Genomic DNA, 27,892 nt, shown 5'->3' with positions numbered 1-27,892 from the left:
GTCTTTGTGGAGAAAAAGCTTGTTTAGTGGACTAACTTTGCACTTGAAGTATGCCTGTTCACTTACGTTTTAACAGGTCTGACGCTACTATGCGCCCTGGCTGTATCTAGGCTAACGGCTAACATGCTAACTATTATTTTTATGTCACTAGTCACTTGAAACAAATTTAGGACGATAGGAGACAGGTTGAAATAAACCGAAATTTCCCTTTAAGCTCTCTTACAGCAATGTCATGAGTTCACGTTCAATGGGCTCGAAGGATGCAAGTATATAATAGTAATCGCAATAAAGTCATGAAAAAAGTCAATAAAAACAAATAATTAGCAGCAATGTCTATCATTTTCTCACATTTTATAGTTTTTAATGATTATATGATTTGACAATTCAATGACAGCTAGAAGTGCTAAGTCAAAGGAAACTAGAATTCTTAAAAAGGTGATATATTTGGCCACATGGTGGCAGCAGAAACAAGATCTAAACACAACACTGACATATTACCTCCTTCAAAAGTTGAAAGAGGGAACTTGTCAGCAAACTGTTGCCTAATCACACATCTAACAGATGTGATGCAACATTAGCATTGCCTTGTAGTCGTGAAGCAGGTGGTTTCTGCCCACATGATGAACGTAAGTCCAATAGTTGCTCTGTTTACATCTCTTTCAGAGTTGCTACTTTTGGAAAAGCAGGCTGTAAAATCAAAGCAATCAGTTATAAGGTGGTTAAAAGATGCTAAAACACTCCATTGAGCTGAGGGGTACTGCAAAGTCAGGCGTTGGTCCTCTGTTGGCTTGTCACTATGAGCGTGACTCATTGTTAATATAAAAATATTGATTATAGCAGCTCAAAAGATGATAAGTCTCCACTACGCCAAGTCCAATCTTTACGGAGGTTCATTAAAAAAATAATTAAGAATGAAAATAATAAAAAGTTGCAGCCATAAAAGCAGTGCGATACACCTCATCCTCACCTATCTGATTGTGATAGTACTACATAATGCAGGATGGCAGGAAGGAAGTATCATCATTGCGTTTGCTAAGTCAATTTCCTGAGCTCTGGTTTTTATCCATCTTCAGTGTGAGCCGAGTGATCAATCTGCAGTTCTGAATATGATATCATGTTACAGTGTGAGACTACATCGATGTGATGTGAAGTCGGGGTATGATATTGCTGCTTAAAGTGCAGGATTTGCTGTAGTGTTTTACGGGACTGGGGAGGCTCCGAAATAGATTGCCCCGGGCTAAAGCATCTCTCCCGTCCTTGTCCCAGGACGCCTCTCTCTCCGTCTTTCACCTTCTCCCAGCGCTCATAACACCTCTCGTGGGATGGCAGGCTCAGGCAGGTGGCCAGCTGGTGGTGTCTCACTGGGACGGCAGCAGAGACACTGAGAGCATAGTCAGATGTAGTATCAAAGACATCAGCGGCTCAAGGGGGAAGATACTCCAGAGACGCAGCAGCATACCTCTCCTGCCGTTGCACTTACAGTAATCCCCTCTACAGTTTCCATACTGGCATGATCGTGTGTTTGTGTGTGTGTGTCTGCAGGGAGTTAGCTTTGTGAATGGTTACATAAATCTTTGCATGCAAGTGTGTGCGTGGGTGATAATGATGTGCAAGCATATGTCTGGGTATACCCAAGATACCTCTCTCTATTTCTTCTCTGTGTGTGTATGTGTGTATGTGAGCGTATTACAGGAAAACAGTGACTAATGTCTGCCCTCTTCTCTTCCGTAAGCTGATCTGTCCCTGAGGCAAACGAGAGGGCACCGGCTTTTCTCTGCCCCTAAAAACACTGCAAAGACAAGCACATGAACTGAACAATCATGAACTTGATGGCACCCGAGAACGGCCACTCTCGCGCGCAACTCTGAGCATCTATCTCTGGGTGCCGTGAGGTTAACTTGGCGTCCATTACCCAACCCACAACATCCAAGGGAGATGACCCATGTAGTGCTTAGACAACACAAGCTGAAACTGGTAGTGCAGCATTACTCACTCTGTGTAAACAGGGGAATGGTCGAGTATGGAGGCGGCACAAATACACCTTTTAGGCCAGTGACGCTGATATAGTCATGGTGATGATGTAATGAGTGTGTATAGGTTCAGGTGCTAATTGTGGTGTATTGATCGTGGTGCTAAGGTAAGATCAAAGACTGTTTAGATTGATGACATTCACCTCTTTTTTGTCCAAATGCATGAATGGCCTTTTCTTGAATAGGATGTCAGTATAGTGCTTTTTCAGTGCAACCATATTCTCTGTGGATATGGATAGGGTCGCAGGAGGTGACACTTAATTTACCACTGTTATAATGGGCACAGTGTCTGCTGCATACATAATTAATCGATCGCTGTTTTTCCACATTGATAACAGCACGACCCGGGTCCTCACCTTGTCTCTGAATGCTGATTGCATTCACCATTACCCTGAGACATGTAACACACTCACAGATAGAAACAGCAGTAAAGACGTGGATCATATGTGTTGCATATGTGAGAACCACTGACAAAATGTTGACATTGTATGTTTCAGCAAACAACGCATATGTTACATTTGAACATTATTATGTAGTGGATTCTTTAGGTTTCAACAATGCTGTGGTTACATTTAGGCACAAAAAACACTTGGTTATAATTAGGAAAAGATCATGTTTTGACTCTCAGAACCTTGTTTTGGAGGCCAATCCCAGCAGAAAAAGCAGCAATCTCTCGCTTATAACCAGCTGCTTTTTCTGTCCTTATCCCCGCAACTTGTTGCTACAAAGCACCCACATTTGAAGGATAAAAAGCTGCTGGGAAAACACAGATGAGTTGCTACAAAACACCCACATTGGGAGCCTGAAAAGCTGGTGGAAAAACACAGACAGGTTGCTACTAAATACCCATGTTTGAAGCCTAAAAAGCTAACAAAACACGCATGTTTGGAGCCTAAGTTCCTGGAAAAACTAAATTGTCAACACAAAAGGTCGCTACAAAATACCCATATTGGGAGCCTAAAATGCTGCTGAAAAAACACAGATGGGTCGCTATGAAATACCTATGTTTGATGCCTCAAAAGCTGCTGGGAAAACACAGATGGGTTACTACAAAACAGCCATATTTGGAGCCTAAAAATCTGTTGGAAATAGATGGGGTCACAACAAAATACCCACATTTGGACCCTAAAAAGCTGCTGGAAAACACAAGTGTGTCACTACAAAACAGCTATATTTGGAGCCTAAAAAGCCGTTGGATAAACAGAGACAAGTCACTATGAAATACCCACGTTTGGAGCCTAAACAGCTGCAGTAAAACACTGAAGGGTCGCTACAAAACACCCACATTGGGAGCCTAAAAAGCTAGTGAAAAAGAACAGAGATGGGTTGCTACAAAACAGTCACGTTTGGAGCCTAAAATGCTGCTAGAAAAACACAGATGAGTCACTACAAAACAGCCATATTTGGAGCGAACAAGCTGGTGAAAAAACAGACGGGTCACAACAAAACACCCACGTTTGGAGCCTAAAAAGCCACTGAAAACATGTCAATGACTCATCAAAACACAGCTGGTTTTGTTGTTTGTAGGTCTAGAACAGTGGTCTGCAGCTTGGCAGGCATCTCTCCTAGGTGCCACATCATCCACCATCCCTTCCCTTCCCTCCCAATGACAAGTCATATACTAGTCACTTTAGAGACATTGATATGATACGTATGAAACGTGCAAATGTAACATATATATGGTCTTCAGAAACGTACAATGCCACCATTTTTTCCTGGTGACTGGCTTGTGATAGTGCTTCAGATTTAAGCTGGTTATCGAGCTTCACATGAGTGTTTACAGGTAGTTATGGTAACATTCTGCTCCAGCATGCATTTGGAAGATCTGCAGATTTAAAGGGGGAAAGAAAATGTAAAATAATCTGTATTAAAACTCAATGAGACGCATACAGCCACGCTTTGCAGCAACAAGCATTCATCTCTAACCCAGTGAGAAGTGGTTGGAATAATAAGAATGCAAGCAGTAGACAAGGGTGAGATATGTTGAACTACACCAGCAAACTGAAGATCTGTTCACTCTATTTTTAACTCAGAATCTTAATGAAACATCCCCCTAGCACCCATGAGCTCCCTCTTTTTTTTTCTTTCAATGAATTCATTGAGTTGAAACAGATTTAGGCAGCAGAATGAAAAATGGTGCATAGAAATGACTGGCTGGGTTTGGAGATTAATATTACAGCAGGAGAAGTGATGATCTATTACTGAACTCTCCTCAGTCCGCTCAACATACTGAGGATGAAAGTGATGAGCGCTGTTGCCAAAGTATGCAATTACTGATTACTCTAATCAGGGAGATAACATCTGTTGTGTAATTAACTTTACTTCATGTTGGATGCACACAATAACAGCCACTTTTAATCTTCTGCAACTATGAATCATCCAGTTTGTTGTTCAGATCTAGATTTCTCATTTCATTTTGGACACTTTTTTGTTTATCAGAGGGAGCCTGAATTGATGGTTTCATATCCAACTGTGTTATTTTTTGTAAGCAAACTTTTTCATCCTTTCAGCTCAGATAAAACTGGATCAATCACTTTGATAAATACGGTGAAAACACAGATGGGTTGCTACAAAACATCAAAGTTTGGAGCCTAAAAAACAGCTGGGAAAACACTGAAGGATCAATACAAAACACCTACATTGGGAGCCTAAAAGCCTGATGAAAAACCAGACTGGTCGCTACAAAACACCCAAGTTTGAAGCCTCAAAAGCTGCTGGAAAAACACAGGTGGGTTGCTACAAAATACCCAAGTTTGAAGCCTAAAACGCTGCTTGAAGAACACAGACGGGTCGCTACAAAACAACCATGTTTGGAGCCTAAAAAGCACCTGGAAAAAACACTTAAGGGTCGCTACAAAACACCAGTGTCTGGAGCCTACAGAAACCACAGTAAAAACACTGAATGGTCAACACAAAACATCCACACTGGGAGCCTAAAAAGCTGGTGGAAAAACAAAGAGGTGTCACAACGAAACACCCATATTTGGAGCCTATAATAGCGCTGGTAAAACACAGACAGATTGCTACAAAACAATCACATTTGGAGCCTAAAAAGTTGTTGGAAAAAGACAGACAGGATGCTACAAAACAATCACATTTGGAGCCTAAAAAACTGGTGGAAAAACAGAGATGTCACAACAAAATACCCATGTTTGAAGCCTAAAATGCTGCTGGAAAAACGCAGACAGATTGCTACAAAACAATCACATTTGGAGCCTAAAAAGCTGCTGGAAAAACACAGACAGATTGCTACAAATCAGCCATGATTGGAGCCTATAAAGTTGTTGGAAAAAGATAGATGGGTCACTACAAAACAATCACATTTGGAGCCTAAAAAGGTGGTGGAAAAACACACAGATTGCTACAAAACAATCACATTTGGAGCCTAAAAAGTTGTCTAACAAGACAGACAAGTTGCTACAAAACAATCACATTTGGAGCCTAAAAAAATGGTGGAAATACACAGAGATGTCACAACAAAATACCCATGTTTGAAGCCTAAAATGCTGCTGGAAAAACGCAGACAGCTTGCTACAAAACAATCACATTTGGAGCCTAAAAAGCTGCTGGAAAAACACAGACAGATTGCTAAAAGTCAGCCATGACTGGAGCATATAAAGTTGTTGGAAAAAGACAGGTGGGTCACTACAAAACAATCACATTTGGAGCCTAAAAAGTTGTCTAAAAAGACAAACAGGTTGCTACAAAACAATCACATTAGGAGCCTAAAAAAATGATGGAAATACACAGATGGGTCACTACAAAATACCCATGATTGAAGCCTAAAAGGCTGCTGGAAAAACTCAGACAGATTGCTACAAAACACTAACATGTGGAGCCTAAAAAGCAGCTGGGAAAACACTGAAGGCTCAATACAAAACACCCAGCTGGAGAAAAAACACAGAAAAAAACATCCATGTTTGGAGCCTAAAATGCTATGTGAGAAACACAGACAGGTGGCTACAAAACAGACATGTTTGGAGCCTAAAATGCCGTGTGAGAAACACAGACAGGTGGCTACAAAACAGACATGTTTGGAGCCTAAAAAGCTGTTGGGAAAACATAGACAGGTTGCGATAAAGTACCCACATGCAATCATCCTATAAATAAAATTATCTCCACATCAATACTGAAGTGCAAGCTCTATCATGAAGACCATGTGCCATATTACTTACACTTCACTGATGTGTGCTTACACCATATATATATATATGGTGTGACCATTGCAAAAAAGCTTAGTCCATCCCACTGTTCTCTGAAGGGAGTGCGGGTGTGGGACAATTGATTTTTTTTTTTTTTGCAATAGGTCGGGGAGGTGATGTGAGGGACTCGTGATTGTGCAGATAGATGATAAACAAATATTTGACAGCAGCAGCACTGGGCTCCTCTGCGCTCCTGTGGTGTGTTTGCTGTGTGAAAGGCGGTGAACTACAGGAGTTGCCTCGGCTCTTTAGTGCCCAGTTTGACGGCCTGCCTGCGTCCTCGGAGAGGAAGAGCTACTGTAATTGGTTTCTCAATGAAGGATCATCAGCGGCTCCCCGGAGGCTTGGTGGACTGTAGTGTAGCGCTGCTCTATCAGCCGTCCGCTCCCCGGCTTTAAACACCGCTTTGCGCCTTTCTCCTCAAATAAACAAGTGGGCAGTGAAGGGGATTCTCGGAGCATCATCATCATCATCATCATCACCACCACCGTGCGCGTATTTAGAGGGGGGGCTTGTGTCCGTTTTCACAACCTACTGGGAGTTTTATCGGTTTTTCCTGTCCGTATCGCGGAGATCCGTGGCAAAGTTTAACGCAGATTTCAACATGAGTGACCTGGAGGACGACTTTGCCAAGATCCTGCTGCTAAAGGAGGAGAGGATACGGGACTTGGAGAGGCGCCTGGCGGACAGGGAAGACGAGATTCAAGAACTGAAGAGAAAATTACACAAATGTCAGTCTGTTTTGCCCAGCGCTCAACTTATTGGACCGAGGACCCGCAGGGCGCAGGGCATCTCCGCGGAGCCTCAGACGCACCAGGACCTGTCAAGGCAGGCGTTTCGGAAATATGCCAAGTCCGACTGGTAAGTCTGTTTGAGCAGGCTTTTGTACTTTTTTCTGCTCCAATGCCTGTGTGTGCCAGATTTGAGTCCCATCTTAAAATACCTTTGAGTGTTTTTCCTCCTCACTCCCAGAAAAATGTTTTGCCACGGATGGTGTGAATCTGCCATTAGGAGGCACAACTCTCTCTGAACAGAAATACGCTTGAAATGAATGTGCATGTGCTGATAGTAACTCTACACACACTCACACACACATGTTCCTGAGCGCTTCACTCCACAAAGCTTTTCTTTCTGTTTTCTACCTTTCCCTTTTTTTCTAAATGAGAGATGGAGACGTTTTGCCATGAATGGGCGAGCACTTTCATTCTTGGGGGCCGATGACGCAGCTCCAAGGCGAGCTTCAGAAAGAGCTCCTAATTGATCAGATCCATCATGGCAGTCCCACGGGACACAGACAGGAGGAAGTGCGATGCATTATTGGCTTTTAGTAGCTGGACGCTGAGGACCCGAAGTGCATGTCTGAGGATATTTAATACTCCATTAGAAAACGCTTTGTTTGACCATATGCTTCCTTCATCACCTTTAGGTGCTCGTTTTAGCTTCAGGGTATGATTGTCCTGATTTTGAGGGTTTCAAATGAGGCCTGCATAGTGATCACTTACTATCTCATACTTAAATCACTTTCGCAGTCTATTCAGTTTGCTGTAATTACTCCCAGCAAAAAAGTTTGACCCTCTCTGTCTTCATCTTTTCATCTCCATTTCTATTATAACAATCCCATCAGGATAAATTACTTGCTAATATATTGATATCACACACACACATACACACAGGCAGAAACCACTTTGCTGACTCAATTAATGCAATAGACAATGGGGTTAATTTTATTAAGATGGCTAGACAATTTCCAGTCTTCATTTGCATTAATAAACTGCAGACTGGGCTGGTCCTCATTTGCACTCATTACCTGATGCACACTGTGCCGTCAGACAAACACACAAGTCCACAGAAAACTGTGCCCTGAGGCAAGAAATACAAATAGAAATACTTGAGAATGAAGCACGGAGGTTATGAATGACTCAGGTTCATTGAGAAACAATGAAGCTGCATTCAAGACAAACTAATTAAGGAAGCTTGTAATCTGTTGTCAACCTTTCTATAGGACCAGCGCTCATTCTGAAAAACATGTCTGTGCTGATGAGGCACAATAAGTGCTTGAAAGGGCCTTGAGCAAACATGGTCATGCACTGTGTGCAGTAAAAGTGAAGTAAACCTGTTTGCATTAGTGAAAAAGCACCAGCGAGATGACGCCATTGGGGTCCGCCTGCGCCGCCGTGCCCGCTGGGCCGCCACGGGGTCAGGCCCTGTGTGACCCCCCATTAGAGTCAGGACGTGGCACCAGCCGGCGTCCCGCCCCGCTCATCGGATTACCGCAGCATGGAGCAACGGATCCTGTTTCTATTGATCTGCATAGGAAAAGGGCTGAGCTGGATGGTTAGAGAGGTGAAATTTAAAGCGCAGAGGTGCTTTGAAGGACGGTGGGAGGGCCTTTTGATGATGGGAGGATGGAGGATGCAACACTGGACTGGAGAGACACTCAAGTCTCCAGGCACCTGCAGTTTCCTGATATGAGGGAAAAACTTTGCTGCTGCTGCTCAGGCTTTGTGCCCCATGCCCTCCTTCCCTTGAAAGAGATAAAAGAAAATATGATGGTTTTTAATTGGCTCAGAGGAGAAAGGCTGCCGTGCCTTTATTAGCACTTTGCATCCAGAGAGGAGCACGAGAAAACAAATATTTTTGGGGGTAAAAAATACATAAAGCAATTATTTTTATGGCTTAAACAGACAATTAACTGTGTGTTTGTTGAACATGTGTTGCTTTATCTCATTTAAAGTCTCACAGTAAGTTTTTTTTTTAGCTCTAAGAAGTCTGAAAAAAAGGTTTAGCATTATTTGTGAAGCTGTTGATGCACATTTGTTTCCACTTATTGCACACAGGACTCGTGCACATGCCTGTATTTGCAATGTAACTGCTCATTACCCACAGCACAAACTATAAGGCAGTGAAACATACAACATTGTAAGATCATTAGGTGTTGGACTTGTTTGCCTGCAGAGCAGATGCATGCCTCCTTGTTGTTGTTTGCCTTGATTCTTTATCCCACCACAAGAGGGCAGCTGCGGTCTATTATTAGACCAACTGTCCCTCTCTTTAGGGTTGTTTACAGGGGGGGAAAAAGATGCTTTTTACCACCCCACCAAACACCTTTCCTTTCAGCCAAAGAAATCTCCTTCACCCTGCTCTTTGTCCTCTGTGTCAGCCGCTGACTGCCCAGCCTCTCAGCTCAGTAATTGCTGCTTTAGCCCTCAGTAGCTCCTCATTCTATCAGATTGTCCTTGACAGTTTATCCTCCTCCGAATTTGTCCAGAGCGCATGAGGCCAAATGCTGTTCACTGAGCTTTTCAGATGACTCATTGGGATAATGTGGACAGACACCAGCAGCGCTCAGAGTCAACACACAACACAAGATTAAATGAGGAATGTGGAGCTGCTGTGAGAGTCGTGAGCATCAGTGTCTTTGGCACATTCATGTCTGCTGCCACTGCTGCTTCACAATCTGTAAAATGATCATTTTGCATCATCTTTTAGCACCTCCAATGCTCCTCTATGGAGTCTGTCATTAAAATAACAGCTGCTGAACAGGGATTCATCTTCTCTTTAACATAGCATTTCACAACTACAGCATCATTTTGGGTTTAAATGCAGCACTGGGGCATCTCACTTCAGTCCATGCAGACAAAATACACAAGTACTCCGTCACAAAAAGCAGCCACCGTCTCCAATAGATGACAAAAAAAGACGCGTTGTTTATTTTTACACTGAGGTTCATTAAGTTTCCATCACCTTCAACTTCCATTATGGCTCCGGTGCTCATCTATTTGTAACTCAGCCGCCTCAGGGCGATCTGCTGAGGTATGATGACATGCTTCTCCGAACAGTGGCTCTCTCGCTGAGTCCATTATTCATGTGAGACGAGTGCGGCTCTCTCTGGAGTGGCAGACTGCTGCACTGTGCCACAGATTCCTGTAGGCGCCCTCCTCGCCATGCGCTCACCGGGTCGCAGCCTGACGCACTCGGGGAGGACGGTCCTCCGCTGTCACACAGCCGAGGGAGGGAGCGAGAGGGAGAAACAGAGCAACAGAGAGAGAGAGAGAGAGAGAGGGCAAACTTTGCGTGATAGTGGCTGAGACGCTTTAACGGGCTCACCTTGGCCACCACCGAGCATACCTTCGCTTAAATTCCCAACATCCGCTTTGTGAGGGACAGCGGCGAGGATCCCCCCCTCAGGAGAGACAGGGGCTGCATCCTCTGAAGCCGTTCATGCCGGATAAAGTTTACGAGCAGCGTGGTAGAGGAGAGGGGATAAAGACGAGACTGCATACCTTTCGATAAACTTATCGGGAAGTCGCTCGTCGCCGACAGCAATGGGCACCTTGCGCGACCTCCAGTACGCGCTCCAGGAGAAGATCGAGGAGCTGCGCCAAAGGGACGCGCTCATCGACGAGCTGGAGCTGGAGCTCGACCAGAAGGACGAGCTCATACAGAGACTACAGAACGAGCTGGACAAATACCGCTCCGTGATCAAACCGGCAACCCAGCAGGTCCAAAAGCAGAATGAGCTGCACGAGCAGCAGCGGACGAAGAGGCAGGCAATCTCGGCCGAACCCACTGCCTTCGACATCCAGGATCTTAGCCATGTCACCCTACCTTTCTACCCCAAAAGCCCACAGTAGGTGTCCACGTTATAAACGCATCATATTCACGTTTGAATCACGAGAATGAGGTTTTGCACTGGCTGTTGTGCACGAGTTCATTCACCCTTTGTCACCTTTCTGATTCCTGTGCGTAATGTTATGTGTGGCGCAGCAGGTAAGGCACCTGTAGCACATATGGATGATCAGACACACATACACACACACCCACACACACAATGACAATGTGACATGGTGCCATCAGCTATGAAATTTGGAGAAAAAAAAAACAGGAAATCATTAGTGACACTTATCAATAGGATTATCAGAAGCCCAGTGATAAGAAGCTGAATATCAATACGCCTGATCACAGCCTAACATGTGAGAGCAAAGAAATGTCACCCAGTGATGGGAATTACAGGTTTAGAGAGCTGGCAGTGGCAGCGCTGTGCAATGTACCAGTGCCTATTTTATACAAGCTGTGATTCTGTGACAGGCAGTCTTAACAGCCTCTCTGCATGTTTACCTTATGATTTGTCTCCCCCTCTCTCTCCCTCTTCCCCTCTCACCCTCTCTCCCTCTCCTTTTCAAACATCTCTCTCTCGCTCAGCTCGGTCTGCATCACGAGGTCTGGTTCTCAAAGTGAAACTGGCACAGAAATAGCCCTCTGTTGTGAAATAATCCAGCCGTCTGTTGGGTTTGAACTTGAAGGTTGTGCTATTATGAATCAATACACTTGCCCCCCTGGTGGACAGGAAGAAAATCTACTCTTCATTCTGGAAGTGCATTGAAAAATAGACCAATTGAGGACAATCAGAGTCATTATTATTATTGCCATGTCGGTTTTCACATGCAAGGAATTTGCTTTGGTGTATTGGTGCATAACATGATGCATTTTCAGAATCAAACCCATTTATCTGAATAGTCAAATCTAAAAAAAAAAAAAGCAGAATGGAGCACTCAAATGAAAATTATCGGTACTTTTAAATCCTCTCTGTGAAATATACCTCTCCTCTTGCTGGTACTTTCAGACTTTGCAGAGAGATGTGTCGGATATGAATGTCATTATTTTCTCGACAAGCAAACAAACAAAGCTCCAAGGATTTCATCAAAGAGGATTCAAAAATGAAGGGGATTATTTATCTGAAGCAGGGAAAGGCCATTAGTCTTTGTTATACCTGTCAGCTCCGTGCACAGAAAGCACACTCTTTTCTCGTGTGGTGTTTTTGTTCTTTTTCTCTTGCTGTCGCCAAATGAGCATGAAACTGTGGAGTCTGGCTTGGAATGAGGGATGGCCATTTCATAGATAGTGAGCTTCTATTGGATGTGCCTGTTTCCATTGAGAGATTTCCCAATACGGGCTTTTAGGGAGATGTTGATAGGAAGTTTCTTATAATTAAAACTCCCAAATATAGACTTGGTCCTGCATTTTGACTTCTTTCTCCATGAGGAGTTTGATGTCTTGTCCATTTAAGAGTACAATCACCTGTCAAATACTACGAGCGAAGAATGAAACTGAAAGAAAATGTCATAATGGGGCTGAAAAGGCTGTTTGAACTTCTATCAGAGCCTCTAAAGTGCAGCTAAAATGTTAAGCCAAGCGTCTGCCACACCTCCTCACACAGACTGACATTCTGTTCAATTTCACTCCTCTATTAAGCGTATACATAAACAAATTATGACTGTAAAGCAGCAGCCCGCTGAATGCAAATGACGTGCGTGAGCCCTGTTCACTTATTTGTTCTGCATTATTATCATTTGTTTGGACATCTGTGCGTGAGCAACTTGCAAAAGATCTTGTTCTCCAGAGTTGGAGCAATTAATTTGAAGTTGTTCTGTTTTTGGGAAAGTCTTCTAACTTTTGTTGTTGCTCAGTGGAGAGCAGCAAGGTTTTCTTTTCTCTTTTTAATAAAATATGCAAGTGCCCTCCCGGGATGACAACAGCTCCATTACATTTTCATTTTGTTTTGCTTATTGAAGTGCAGCGATAATGCCTGTTGGATTTGGCTAAATGTTTAGACTTTTCTTTCATTCTCACCCACTTTATCTTCTTTACAAGACCCATAGAGCGTTCCTTACACATACGCTATCCATCCTTCTCCCCCTGCCTGCCTCTTAGCTCCGTTAGCCTCTCCCACTTTACTGCCACCCCTCTTCTTTTTTCCTCCTAAAAGAGCATATTTTCTCCTTTTAAGGAAGGCTGAACTTGCTCAGCCTCAAACTTCACCAGTGGATGAAGGCAAATATATCATCCTCACAAAGGAGAGGAAGGCAGATGTTTTTATAAGGGTCTGGTTGGAGGACGTTGTTCAACATTGCTATCAGAGGCTCAAGTCGGGGGGTCCAGAGCACGGTTGAGAGGACCAGAAACCTCCTGGGAGTAAAATAACAGAAAGAGGGTCAGCGAGGCAGATTCCCAGCGGACTTGAGGTCAACTTTGGAAAATAATAATTTCCAATTTGTTGTTGACAATTTAGTTAATAATATGCCAAGTTCTGCCAGCAAAAATTAAGCATCATTAGGTCAGTGCGCATCATAAGAACATCACAGTCCAGACTGACACTGCTTAGTAAAGGCACACCTATATTTAGCAGGGCTGGACTTTCAATTTTGGGATTCGGATATTCTTTTTTTTTTTTCTTTTCGAGAAATGACATGATACATTTATCAACCCTGACTGCCACAATTTGATTTTCTTTTTTAATTCACTATTTAAAATGGGTTGAATCTTGTTTCATTGTGGAGCTGAATGTGTCATGAGCACTCTGCTCCACGGCATAGACAGCTAGTCAGAGTCCGCCTGCACACACACACAGTGACAGGGCTAACTGTTAGCATCACATGGCTAATGTTACCAAATGCTAATGAATAGGTTTAACTCCAGAGTTGAGCCATTTCGGTGTCTGTGTGAGGTTGTTGGGATTGTTTAATGGCTCAGTGTCGGATGTTAGCCGCTGCTGCTGTTTTAGCTCGTGCTAATCTTACAGATCTTAAATTTGTAAGGAGCTACTATGTTGCTGTGCTTCTGTTTTATGGGGCTTTGTCAGGCATTGTCTAGGCAAGCTTCCACTACCCCCAACCAAAACAAAAATATTGGTATTATCTTTAATATTTATTGTGTTTATTTTGAACAAGAAAAAGTGCTAATTATAGATCAACACAAATAAAAAACTTTGCAATGAAACAAACAATAAATGAACAAGGTATGTGTATATTTGCTAATGTACTGCTCCTTGGTTGGCTTTTACCCTTTCATTTTCTCTTACAGTGCTTTCAGACCTAGAGTTGTCTTGCTTTGGTCTGAATCAGGGACTAATTTTGTACCAAAGTTGCATAATTGCCTAGAGTTGGTTCGTGTTCTCACGGCAGCATTTACAAGCGGACCACATCAAATGCCTTGCGCAAGAAAGCTGCTCTTGATTGGTCAGAATTTCCATGCGGGAAAAATCCAGGAAGTAAACAAAGCGTTGAAGAAGAGTACACTTGCAAGATAAATGTGACACTTTCTAATGTCACAATGGAGCGACAACTACACAGGTTGATTTTAGCGCTGCTCATCGTGGACTATATTGCTGTCATTGTTCATTTTAGTCAAACCATACAGTTTGAAAACGAGGTGCGGCTCCAACTAGAAAACAATGTTTTGATGCATTGGATGTGCTGAATGTGCATATTAAGGCAGTACAGGAGGAGGAGCACATTAATAATCCTCCAGGACTGTAACATGCTCATGTTTAACCCAAACAATGTGTCATGTGACTGCAGTTGGTTCAGATCGAGGTCAGAACACGTTCTCACCACAAACAAACTACACCAGAGTTCGTCTGTAACCAAAACAACTGGACCGAGACCACCTCTTCAAGAAGGTCTCGGTCCAGTTGTTTTGGTGCGCACCTGAGTGCGATTGCTGTGTTCACACCTGCCCAAACGAACCGCACTTAGGGGGCAAATGAACTTGAGTTGGATTGAACTGAACCAAACAGTGCAGGTGTGAAAGCACCCTTACTCTAATGCTCTCCACATACACTCCAGAAATATCCACCACTGTCTGGAGCCTAATAAGATGAGCATTTATGTAGGACTATTATTTATTCATGATAAGAAAACACAGCATACTTTTTGGGAAAAGTTCTTAATTAACAACCCCTCCCAGCTAAAGTAAGAACATTCACTGTTGATTACTACCGAAGCTCCAGAGCCCTAAAACTTCATTTGGGAAGTCCCTATTGTTAACGCGAAATCCCTGTAACCCAGTGACAGCTGTCAACATTAAGTCTAAATCATCTTTTCCTCTGTGTGCAGTCTCTGCTGGAAAAAAAGAAGGTTTTAGAAGAACATAGATTGCGGGACATGAATGTAAAAATAAGTGCAACACCTGCAGTCTTCTCTGCTCCATTCCCAGGAGTGCCTTGTTCAGACTCTCAAGGACGTAATAAAAATATCTAACAAGAAATCTTTGGATCATCCCGGCTGCTGCTCTGTCAAATAAATTAAAATCCTGGAGCTTTGGATGCTTGTTACCCCACTGACACTTTCATCTGTCTCTGACCTGTAAACAAGGGTAAATGCTGAAGAGGCATGTCCACGAATGACACAGAGGTCTTGGATAGTGACGCTGCCGAAGGGAGATACTATGAAAATCTGAGTTTTGTACAGTGTGTGGAGATATAATGGCAAATATTCAATATAATATTCTGACCTGTCCCTGAGATTAGTATATTAATTCAGTTTGTATAAATAGCTTAAGTAAGTAATCAGTGTATTCCCAACAGATTGTGACGACGAGCTAATGTTGGTCTTTAGTCATTTAGCTGCTCACTTTCATCCACAAGTATCACTGCTGTGAGAGATTAAAAGCACAGCTGTTTGGGGATCCACAAGCCTTGAAACCCTAATTGAAAATTCACCAGACTGTTGATTGCTAAACACGCATTAGGAGAACCTTGTTTTTTTAATATCTCAGCATGCTATTTTAAGACTAAAACCAAAACTCATCACTCAGCCGATGGAGTAAAAATGACGATCTGTAGATGCCGGCCAAGGTTGGGAATTTATGTGCCAGCTATGATAGCTGCTTCTTAGTGCATCTCTGAGTGTTTTTCATCTGAAGGAGCAACAGTGTTCCTTCACTGACTTGATAATGTGTCTCAAGATTTAATGGAGATGCATTCGTGTGACCTTAAAAGTTCAATATAAGCCCTTGAGGAGGAGTAAGACACTGACTATAAAACATCACCTCACATACGGATGAATGTGCAGAGGGGTTTGTTGTGCTACTCAAAACACAGGCATGCTTGTGCATTGTGCTCGATACATAAATAATACAAAAACAAAACCCTGGGCACTGCTGACACTGCTGTATCATGGCAGACATTGAAGTTTCAGAGTGTAAAGTTTGTGTAGCTGTGTGGTTGGTGCTGTGGGCAGAGAAGCATGTGTGTTGTGGGAGCACCGCCTCATAAATGCCTTCCAGGTTATTTGCCCTTTAGCTTTAAGCTCCTCAGGTGATCAGCCTCAACAATGCACCCAGAAATCCGTTTCTGAAAAGGGCACAGAGCGCATAGAGGCAAGAGGCAGCTCTTCACTGCCTTTAAATCCTTCTAGCAGAGGATAGAGAGTGCTTTAAGGGTATAAAAGTTGGGCTTCTCAGGAGGGGACTCCTTGTTGGATTAACCCTGATACATAATATTAACCTCATTCGTCCGGCTGACATTCTGTCAAAACCGGCCACGCAGTGCTCGGCCGAGAATCTCTGACTCTGGTGATGACGCGATTCAGTAAAGGACTGATCTTAACTCACTGCTAACGTCTTGCCTCAGATTTCTCTCCTGTCTCTTGACACTTCTTAAACTCTGGCTTTTTCAGTATCACTGCGCTTGGCTCCAGGGTTCACACACATTTTTACCAGTGAATTCTCTAAACGTCTCCATAACATTTTACCCTGTTTATTTTATTCAAGTAGTTTAAAATGTGTAACTTTGAAAATAACATGCACCATTTGGTTTATTTGTTCTCTCTCTCAGCACTGCCGCCTTGGCCGTAGTCCCAGATCCATTCATAAGAAATCCAACATCGACTGCTACAACAATTTTGTTTTTATGACAGTTTAAATATGAGGAAATAGTTTATGTTATGATGTAATTTGAGCTGACTTTCCCCTTCATGTTCTCAAAAACCGTACAGCAAAATAATGTAATATTTGACATGGTCATAGCCAGGGTATTCCTGAACAGTATTACATTGAAAGTTTCAGCACACCTCTTAGGGTAGATGGTAAATGGACTGCACTTGTATAGCACCTTTCTAGACTTCCGACCACTCAAAGCGCATTCACCCATTCACACACACACATTTAAACACTGGTGGCCGAGGCTACCATACAAGGTGCCACGTGCTACTCAGTAACCATTCACACGCTCTCACACACCGATGTAACAGCCATTGGGAGCAATTTGGAGGTCAGAATCATGCCCAAGGATACTACTACTACTAGCTCTACCTCTGAGCCGCTTAAGGAAAATATATATTAATCCGATTTATGAAAGATTAGGAATAAGGACATTTTTTAGTGTGCTTGAATGTCATTTGAGCCCGTGCAGTAATGAGTAGTTAGACTAGCTACTTCAAATTGTGTATGGTCATAGGAACATTTTCAGCAGAAATCCTATTGCACTCCTAAACAAACCCATTACAGAGACGTTTTTTATTCTGACGTCACATATTCAACAAGACTTATTTAATATTCTTCTTCCTTCCTGGCCAATCCAAGCTGCAGCTTTATCAGTTCTAAATTTGTCTTTCATTGCGTGAAAATTTAGCAGCCCTGCATAACACATTTCCTGTAACAAGTTACGTGCACCGGTGCATGTAGAGCTGAGAATTACAGCTCAAAATTTAAGTGCGCTACCTTGTATATTCATTCATTCATTCATTTCATTTTCCATAACCGCTTATCCTGTTGGGGGTCATGGGGGAACTGGAGCCTATCCCAGCTGAGACCCTGGACAGGTCCGAGACTATCACAGGGCTGACACATAGAGACAGACAACCATTCACACCTACGGACAATTTAGAGTCACCAATTAACCTGCATGTCTTTGGACTGCGGGAGGAAGCTGGAGTACCTGGAAAAACCCACGCTGACACAGGGAGAACATGCAAACTCTGCACAAAAGGCCTCCCCCACCCCGGATCCGAATCAGGAACCCTCTTGCTGTGAGGCGACAATCCTAACCACTCTACCACCGTGCTGCCCACTACCTTGCATATGTACATGATATTTCAAGCCCTGTAACTTTACTCGCTCATTGGACAATCTCACCACCAACTAGCTGCATATGCCGAGAGGCCAGACCAGCATGGCCCTTTTTGGCGATAGAAAACCAAAAATCCTGTAGCTGTCAATGTAATTTGACGTGCTTGGATTAATGTTGACAACTTTGTGTGCATTTGTTTCTTGTTAAAGAAACGTCTGCGTTAAGGACATGTCTAATAATTGTTTGGTGACCTTGCCTGAACCTGAGCATTTATGATACCTTGATAAATTAAGGTTGATCGCCATCATGTCCCTTCAGTCTTCCACTGTCCGAGTGGATCTATGACCAAACACACTGGACATAATGTTGTGATCTCGACGTGTATAGATGTCCCGATCACGATACCTGTGATTCAATCAAATATGTATATTTGATTGAATCAGCTACAGCCATGACACGATGCTGGTCTGTTCTATGTGTATCACATGATACCAGTGATGTTTCAATGTTCACATAGCGCAGCAGTATATTTTAAATTAGTAATACTAGGAATGTATTTCACGTAACATTGGACATGTTTTGGGGTTTTTATAAACATATTTTAAACAACAGCCACAAAAATGTATATTTAAAACTTTTCCAAAACAGTCTGTTAATGCAATTTGATGACCGTGGGCAGCGTGTGGCTCTAATTAACTTGTTGTCAACACATGGATGCCTCTCATGATCAAATGTCTCTCCTCCATCAGTGTTACATAAATAGCACCTAAACTAAATGATGACTCGACGTAATGTCCCCCCCTTAAGCCCGCCTGACAAAGTGCTCTGTGCGCTGAGCTGCACCTTGACGACTGCACATTAGCTGTACAGTTAATTACGTTCCCTCCCGTCCTTGCATAGTCACTGCAAAAAATACTTACCTGTGGAATGGCCTAATGGGTGCACAGTCTGAAGGCCTGCTTGGCTTTCAGAAGCGCAACCCTGAGTGGAAACAATCTGCCTCCATTACGCATGGATTTTGCTATTTATTGACTTGTTCCAGCATTTGGAGGGAACAAATCGGTTTCACCTTGATGTCTTTGAAACGAGGACAGGTTTTTTTTTAAAAAAAAGCTACTGTGCAGTTTGAGTGCGATTTAATTAATTGCCTAAGAAATAATCAGCCTGCCTGTTGAACTGGTCAACATCCTTCACTGGGTTTAAGAAACTATTTGAATCTCAGCCAAGGTTGTTGCTCGAGGCTTGTCTTTAATACATATATACTGTCAAAACCTGACTTGTACGCATTTCTCCTTTTAAATATCTAATTATGTCTTTCTTCTAAGAAAAAAAGCCATATGAATTTGTGCTTTTAAAGTGATGGTGTCATTTTGTTTCACCTCGTCTCCAGGTCCAAGGATCTGATCAAGGAGGCCATCTTGGACAATGACTTCATGAAGAACCTGGAGCTGTCGCAGATCCAAGAGATCGTAGACTGCATGTACCCTGTGGAGTATGGAAAGGACAGCTGTATCATTAAGGAGGGCGACGTGGGCTCACTGGTCTACGTCATGGAAGGTAAAAGCATGTAACAGAAGTAAAATATCAGCGATGGGATGAAAACCACAAACAGAATGAGTTTAAACCCGAACAAGATATAATTACCCTTTTTAAATGGATCAAGGTGGAGCTGTGTGGCTGTGTCTGACGAGCTTTAAGAGCTCCGGCACGACAATGATAGAAAATAAATGAAAGGGCATTATTGATGGGTTTCTGCAGAGTGATGAGCTAAAATTCAAAACTACACTTTGTGATGCTGTATGATTCACTCATGTCCCATTGATTTTTTTTTCGTGTGATGCTGTGTGCCCGCTGAGTCCGTTCTCTCTCATTCTGTTTTAGCCATATTGTTTCAGCGTCACTTTTTTTTTTCCCTCTCTAAAATGAGCGTCGATGAGTGTGAGAGCTTCTCATGACAGTAACAACAGCACAACGTCCACTCTGGCGCTGATGGGATTTGTGAAAGGGTATTTTTGCTACATGATTTGTCACAACAGATACTGCTATGAAGTGTTCAGAGAGCCATCGTCTCTGACAATAGGTTTGACTTCGGGGAAAATAGCCTCAGTTAATGCCGGCGCAGTATAACTGACCATTATATAGAGGTGAACTTCACAGGCGTAATACAGATTCAAATATTGAAATACAGAACTTATAAGTTACTATTAATGCTCGCTTTCCCATTGAAACCTCAATAACTTGAACTTGGCTCACACATACAGTTGCATGGGAGTGTAACTGACCATAGGTGTAGATTTTGGGGGGTACACAGGGGACACGTGCCCCTAAATATAGAACATGTGCATTTGTCTCCCCCAATAAAAACATAAAAGTAGCAGAAGGCTTTTATTGTGACAAAATTAAAGACATTTGCGCCATGAATTGATGCAAAAAAGGCACAGATTGATGCTACATGTTTGAAGCTGAGGACTCTCAAACCCCCATTTTATATGTGTCTAGGGCTGGGTGATATAATGACTGTGTATGATATGTCGACATATTTTCAAGCAAGTTCTCCAGCAACACTTTTTAGAGCAGTAGCCTGACGTGCACCTCCCCAGAAATTTACTACGCGTCGTAGCGATGCAGACCTCCTGTCTATTCCCTCAGTGGAAACTAAGCTTTTATTTACTTTAATTTCACAGATAAGAAACAATAAATTGTGAAGACAATAAATTCTTGTGTGTGATTTATCCTGGCTTCATATGAGCAGAGGAAATCTCCGCTATTTGCTAGGCTAATTATGAGCAGAGGAAATCTCCGCTATTTGCTAGGCTAATTTTTACGATATAAAATGCCATAGGCTGGCACTAATAACGTTAGCATGTTGTACACATTTGGAAAACATGTTTAGTATCAGACAGTTGTTTTGTCAGTGAACCTTGTGAGTTGTAATGGAGCCGAATTTTGTAACGTTACCTTTGTTAAATGTTGCTGCTGTCCCTGGCTTCATATGAGTAAAGGAAAAGTCTGCTAGCTGCTAGGCTAATTTAGACAATGTAAAATGCCATAGCCTTGTGCTAAACACATTAGCATGTTGTATTTGTGGGGAAAATGTGTCCAGATAAAGACAAGTGCTTTGTCTGTGAATGCTGCCAGTTATAGTGAAGCTGATTTGTGTACTGTGTTTGAAACTGTCACTGTTGAGCCATGTTTAATGTGTGTTTTGAATCAACTTAACTTTACAGCACTTCAAAGAAACCCCACCGCCGACTAGTGTTTTAGAGGTGTCACTGTTGTGCAGCTGCATATTTTCAAACGGGAGTAAAATCCCTGTCTTTGCATTTTATTTTGATCACAGTCTATTTTTGTAAAACTGCTAATGGCATCTCAAATGTGGGTTTGGCTTGCGACTGAAAACATGTAGCCCATTTCATAGAAAATACCGAGATATATATCGTTTATCACCAGCCAGCCTGTAAATGCTGAGATATAAATTTTTGTCCCTATTGCCCAGCCCTATATGTGTCCCCCCAAGTGCTAAATGAAACCTATGCCCAATGTGGATTCCAAATGTTTCAAGGTGGAAATACTTTCTTCAAATCCTAAACAAGATGGCTACAACAAGAGAAAGAAAGAGAGCGAAGAAACCTGCTGTAATCTTTAATCTCTTTGGTTGGTACACACAGTGGCATTTAAAGGTTAATATTTTACAAGGAAGAATGGTGATATTGATTGTTTCACATCTGCCACCTTCTTTTATTATCAGGTTGGAAAGACAATTCCTGGATGCCCTATTCGGCCATACGTCGTTAAGAATAGATCTGTGGGAAAGTTGGACCAAAATGACATAAAGCAGTTATACTAAACTTAGACTTTTTTTTTAGTTTAATTCTCCCACAAATCTATATTTCTATAAAAACATACTCTGCACTTGGCTCTCTTGGAATAGAGGCAGGTAGGATTTATCATATTTGAATGGGCTCCCGAGACAGACAGCGTCTGTGTTTGGATGCCAGCAGATGTGTTATGGCTGCTTTCTGTCTTCATCTGGTCTTTAGTGACTCACTGGGTCTGAATTCAAAAACCCTTTGTGGCGCGTCGAAGAACTGTGACTTTAGAGGTTATTGTATTAGGGAGATGACTTAGTCATATTGATCAGTAAACCAGCGGAGATCTTTGACTGTGTTTTGTCAACTATGACTTAGTCGAATACTGCCATCTTTGAGAAATAGATAAGTGTAATTATATACAGTACAATACAACAAAAGCAGTGCTGGAAGTTTTCAGATCCTTTACTTCAGTAAGAGTACTAATACCACACAGTGAAAAGTAAAAGTCCTGCAGTACCCTGTCAGTGTTTTACTACTATATATGATGTTTTTGAATTAATATTATTGCTGCATTCATGTGTATGTTGCGTTTCCCTGTGGTAGATGTTAAAGGTTAAGCTAATTTTAACTACTTTATATGCTGTTGGGTGGTTTAATCTACTGCAGTGCATCATATTCTGTGAGATCACTGTGTGTTGCTGTCTTGTGAGAACCACTTATCTCTAAAGTCAACTTTTCATGGTGTCAGAAAAACAGACCTGCTTCCAGCTTTGTGATGATGCATTTTCCAGCTGATCCAAGAGGGCTTTTTAATAATTTATTTTGCTTAAAAAGGAGGAGAGTTTTCTCTTCAGATAAAGGAACACGTCATAGGTCAGTTTATTTTAAGCCCAGTTCAGACCACAGATTTGTGACGAGACCAGGTGAAACATGCAACTACTTGCAATGCGCTGTTCTGCAACGTTCTAAAAACCTGCCGGTTCACACCGACGCAACTAGATGAGACAGTGTATCATCTCAGTGCAACGGCTCTCTGACCTGGTCGAGCTCAGACAGGTCAGTTGTGGCGAATCATTCAACACCAACACATCTGGAGGTACATGGGCTTCACTGGACAGGGTGGTAATTTAAAAAGAAACTAAAGCTGTCAAATAAATGTAGCAGAGTAAAAAGGACAGTATTTACCTCTGAGATGTAGTATGGAGTAAAAATATAAAGTAACATGAAATGAAAATACTAGCAAAGTACAAGTACCTCGAGTACAGCACGGTAATATCACATTCCACCACTGAAATAAAGTATTAATGTATTTCTATAACAATAAAAAACTGAACATTTTAGTCACTCATGCCGTGGTTTAAGGGGTGGTAATGCAGGTTGGTTCGCTACTTTAATCCAGACGAAAAAATCTCAACAAATATTGAATGGAATTAGCATAAAAATGTGTAAAATCATGGAGCCCAGAGGATGAATCCCACTGACTTTATCACCAAGTACCCGCTAAACTTTTTACATTCCCATCAGCCTCAGCTGTACTTTACATTTTGTGCTAATTAGCAGATGTTAGCATGCTAATACACTTAACGCTAAAGGTGAACATGGTAGACATTGCAGCTGTCAAACAACAGGTTAGCAACTGTAATTGTGAGCATGTTAGCAGGCTGATGTTTCATTTCGCTGAGATGCTAGAATGGCTCTTAAATCATCTAATAGTCACAGGGGCCATTTTCCCGCAGATGTAAGTACATTTTGCTGATCATTCTTCTGTACTTTTGCAGTGGGTGTGTTTCCATCCCTGTCATTTTATGCACATTTTCAGTTAGTGCATCAAAATACCTGACTGTAAAATCTTAAAAGACTGCTGTGAAGTTTTTACCATTGCGGGAGGTGGAAAACTTGGTGTTTCGATAACAGAAAAATGCAACTGGACTTTTAACATGCTCATGTTTGCACACAGGGCTGTTCCCAGAACTCTTCCAAAGGCACATAGCTCTAATATTAGTTGTTAAAACTTTATTTCCATTTTCCGGTGTGCTCTGTTGTACATCCATTGTTTTTCTTAAATTGAGGTTTGACTGGCGCTCTTTTAGTTACGTCATCTTGTTGCCCCCTCTCCTGCAGGCTTCTGACTTGAGAGTTGGCACCACCTACTTCTTATCTCGATGAACCAACTCCCGATATTCTTACAATAGTAATGAAGGGAGGAAAGCACATAAATTCATATTACCTGTTGCCGATTATCTGAAAATCCCATTAAAATTCACGCTACATTTAGAAACCCAACTAGCGTTGTACTGGTACTTTTACATCAAGGACCAGAGGGCTTCCATTTACAGCCTTGTTGTAAAAACAACGTCATTTGTCGCCCTTATCTGTAAACTGCAGAGAGAAGTCAGATATGTAAAGAGTCTAACGTGTATCTGGCATTATGCAAATGAAATGCAAAACACAACCAAAGCCTGTACAACAGTCACCTGAGAGGACATTTTGGGAGTTAGGGAAGTACTGGGCACTGTAACAAAATCAGGGATTAGATGTGTTTGGATGTGTTAGAGGTGCTTGATTATGGCAAAAATCATAATCCAGATTATTTTGGTTAATATTGAGATCACAATTATTTAACACTCACTAACTCTGGAGACATCAGGCATTTATTGAACTTAAAAAAAAATAAAAAAATTAAAAGTGCATTTTCCTGCTGAAAAACAGGCTCGAGGTGAACTAAACTTGCCACAGCCTGGCTGAGAGTGCGTTAAAGAATGGGAAAGCATAGCATTGCAATATTTTGCACGGCAATATTGCAATGATACACAGACACCAAGTATCCATTTTTAATTATATAAATTATTAATATTGCAAAGACAAATTAACCTTCTGGTAGCCTTCTAGAATAATAAAATGAATTGCTTTTTCAGTCCACTAGATCCATTTTTCTGAGCTGACTGAAAACTTTATTATATAAAACACATGTTGACACAGATTTCCAAGTTGGAGACATAATATGCGTTTTAAAAAAGGTAATAAATCACAATATATCGCAATATGTGTTATCGCCATACTATCGCAAAATGTTTCATATCGCAATAATCTTGTATCATGACTTAATTAACGTGAGAATATTGTGTCATAGGGCCTCTGGTGATTTCCATCCCTAGCTTTTAAGGAGGGATGAAAGTGCTGTTAAGGAAAGGGATGTGCTGGATTTATAAAGCCCAGTTCAGACCAATGATTTGCGATGAGGTGAAACCGCTTAAGAACGTTGCAGAGAAAAGTTGCAGCAGTGTGAACTGGCCGTCTGAGCTTGGCTCAAGCCGGCTGATGGTCACCTGCAACTCCGCTGGTCAAAACCCCCGCTGACCCCTCTGTTTCCATCCTCATGGTGTGCCTGTGTCGGATGGTGGGTCGCTGCTGCTTCTCACTGTATGTGCTTATGCCCCCCTCACACACACACACACACATTCTCATTGACTAACCAATTAATGCTGCTTAGTCATATTATTGTGGTTTATTTATTACAAACAGTCCATCTGATGCTCATTTTATGTTCTGTTTCATCACTACTACAGATGCAACTGTAGCCAGTTTCTCACTATCACTATCCTGATTCATATTTTAAGAAGCTACAAATTATATTCAGCCACAAAATAAACCTGAAAAGCTGGAAATCAGAACAGAAGTACAGAGAGTTGTTGCATAGTGATGATACACCATCTCATCTAGTTGCATTGGTGTGAACTGGCAGGTTTTTAGAACATTGTAGAGCGACGCATTGCCAGTAGTTGCCGGTTTCAAGTCGTCTCATGGTCTGAACTGGACTTAAAACCACAAAAAGGGCGCATCATTGTGAAATTTAATGCTGCACAATAATCATTTTTATCTCCATTATCTTCTTTTCATAATTGTTTGAAGCCAAAATTGTAATTGAAAATAAAAGTCAATTAATTGTCCAGGCCGAGATTGTATCTTTAATTCACTGACAACCAATGAAATTAATTAGAAAATACATCCTCCATTATTGCTCCGACGTTTTCTGATCAAGTTGTGGATGGAAACAGGAAAATGGAGCAGGTGCAGTTTTCCCAGAAAGCGAGGGCACGAACCTCCAGATGCTGAATTGGTGGTTTAAAATCTGTGGTCTTTTACTTAACGTCGGTCACCCATTCTGTAGGTATTGAGTAGATTTTAATCTCTCCCTGTAATGAAGGCAGAGCAGTCCATTGTACCAGAGGTGACTCGTCATGCTAGGTCACAAATGAGCAAGTGTCACACTGACATGATGGATAGGTTTCTCTCGAGCGCAACACAGAGACAGAAACAAAAGATGCAAATCTGCAGAAGAAATAATTGTTGAGAGGCTCTGTGATTTCCTCTCTGACAGTGATAGAGGACAGACCTGTAGCGTAATTGAAAACAGGGCTTCAATTTAACAGTGGTCATACGCCGCCAATATCAGATGTTTGGTTAATTATTTCCCATTTTCGAATCCTGAGGGTCGGCTTAACATATTTATCTTCGGCTCTCTCTTGCTGCCCCGAACTCTTTTCACTCCACTTTGCTCGTCTCCTCTTTTTAATTCTCTCTCTAGTGTCTCTCGCCTGCAGTTTTCACCCTAACTGTCCCTGGCCGTGACTTGCTTTGCATAAAAAACAAATGTTAAAAGCATTAGCCCAAGGGTTGACGACTTTGTGCCAAGGTCTGTGGAAGCCCATCATAGTCTGTGACTTTGTAATGCGCGCTGACAGGATGTCTGAGTGCGCCATGCCATGTCAAACACACAGCTGCGTCTGCTCAACATTGTACATCATTTTCCTAGCAAATGAAGTGCTCACTGCTCCGGCACCAGTGTCATTTCTTATTGAGACTTGGCAGACTAATCATTAACATTTTGCCACGGGGCTGACAGTGTTTATCATGCATCATGTAACCATATGAGGAACAAGTAAACTACACCAATACAAAAAAAAAAAAGAGTGTGCAGAACTTATTTTGCCCTGAGAGGCTAGACAGATTTTTTCCAGAGAATATCACAGCGCTCCCTGTTTAAACAACCTCAGAGCAGTTAGCTTTTGTCGCAGATGCACCTGATAATTAAAGATCAGACAAAACAGGATCCTGGCACTGGCTCGCAGCTATGATGAGGCTGCCGCAGCTCCTTTAATGAACGTTTGTTGTATTTTTGTCGCATCCACTGGGCTGCAAGTGACGGTTCGCTTTAAAGTACTGATTGCAACTGAGACAAAAGCTGACGTTTCCATGGAGATGAGAGGGGGCTTTTGATTGGATGTGTCGTCCGGGAAGACCCGTACAGGTGGCTAATGATGATAATCAGCTCCAATTATTATCAAGTATTTCCTTGACAGTAAAACCCACTCGATTTCCTTCATAGTCATCATTCAGCTTGATCTAATGAAAGTGTGTATGCTAATAGGCTTTACCTGTCAGGAACACATTGCAGATGGAGACAGTGTTGACAATGTTATGCGTAAGCTTGTTGAACTTGTAACAGAGCCTAATCCTTTGCTTTGATAATAGAGATTTCATGATTAGTCTGGATGGCATAAACATACTGAAAACTGGGCTCAGACCAAAATGCAAAACCTCTGAGAAGCACTCGACGAGTTCGGTCTGATGCGCGATAAAAATGATTGTTGCAGCCATCAGCTGGCGGATTTTTTAAAAATGACTCACAGTAATTGGTTTTGTGTTGTTAACCATGTTAAGCTCATATCTTACTATATAATGACGAAAACTCTGTCTATGTGTGTGTGCGTGTGTGTGTGTGTGTGCGTGTGTCTGTTCCATGTTTTTCTCCTCACTGACTTGGTCAATCCATGTGAAATTTGGCACAGTGGTAGAGGGTCATGGGAGGATGCGAATGAAGCAATATTACATCAATTGGCCAAAGGGGGGCGCTATAGCAACCGATTGAAATTGCAAACTTTGAATGGGCATATCTCATGCCCCGTATGTCGTAGAGACATGAAACTTTGCACAGAGATG

General features: G+C 42.1%; 1 protein-coding gene and 1 long non-coding RNA gene across 3 annotated transcripts in view; one reads left to right on the top strand and one right to left on the bottom strand.

Annotated features, from left to right (window-relative positions):
* The window catches only part of LOC126406369 (uncharacterized), a 202,746-nt gene that overhangs the window by 56,820 nt on the left and 118,034 nt on the right, over positions 1-27,892 (bottom strand). Inside the window, exon 3 of the long non-coding RNA XR_007571686.1 lies at positions 19,460-19,565. This is a non-coding gene — a long non-coding RNA (uncharacterized LOC126406369). The remainder of the gene's footprint in view (positions 1-19,459; positions 19,566-27,892) is intronic.
* Positions 6,354-27,892, top strand: part of LOC126406366 (cGMP-dependent protein kinase 1) — a 146,452-nt gene continuing 124,913 nt past the window's right edge. Inside the window, exons 1-2 of one of the 2 annotated variants that reach the window (XM_050070576.1) lie at positions 6,354-7,093; positions 19,471-19,637. In XM_050070576.1, the coding sequence (XP_049926533.1) occupies positions 6,837-7,093; positions 19,471-19,637 (424 nt within the window). In that variant the 5' untranslated portion in view covers positions 6,354-6,836. Of the gene's footprint in view, positions 7,094-10,239; positions 10,863-19,470; positions 19,638-27,892 lie in introns of those variants that run through there. The other variant, XM_050070575.1, reaches the window with a different exon arrangement.

This window comes from Epinephelus moara, chromosome 19 (genome assembly GCF_006386435.1).
Source record: "Epinephelus moara isolate mb chromosome 19, YSFRI_EMoa_1.0, whole genome shotgun sequence".
Taxonomy (NCBI): Eukaryota; Metazoa; Chordata; class Actinopteri; order Perciformes; family Serranidae; genus Epinephelus; species Epinephelus moara.
The sequence above is the reverse complement of the archived record's forward strand: the minus strand, read 5'-3'. Positions and strand labels throughout refer to the sequence as shown.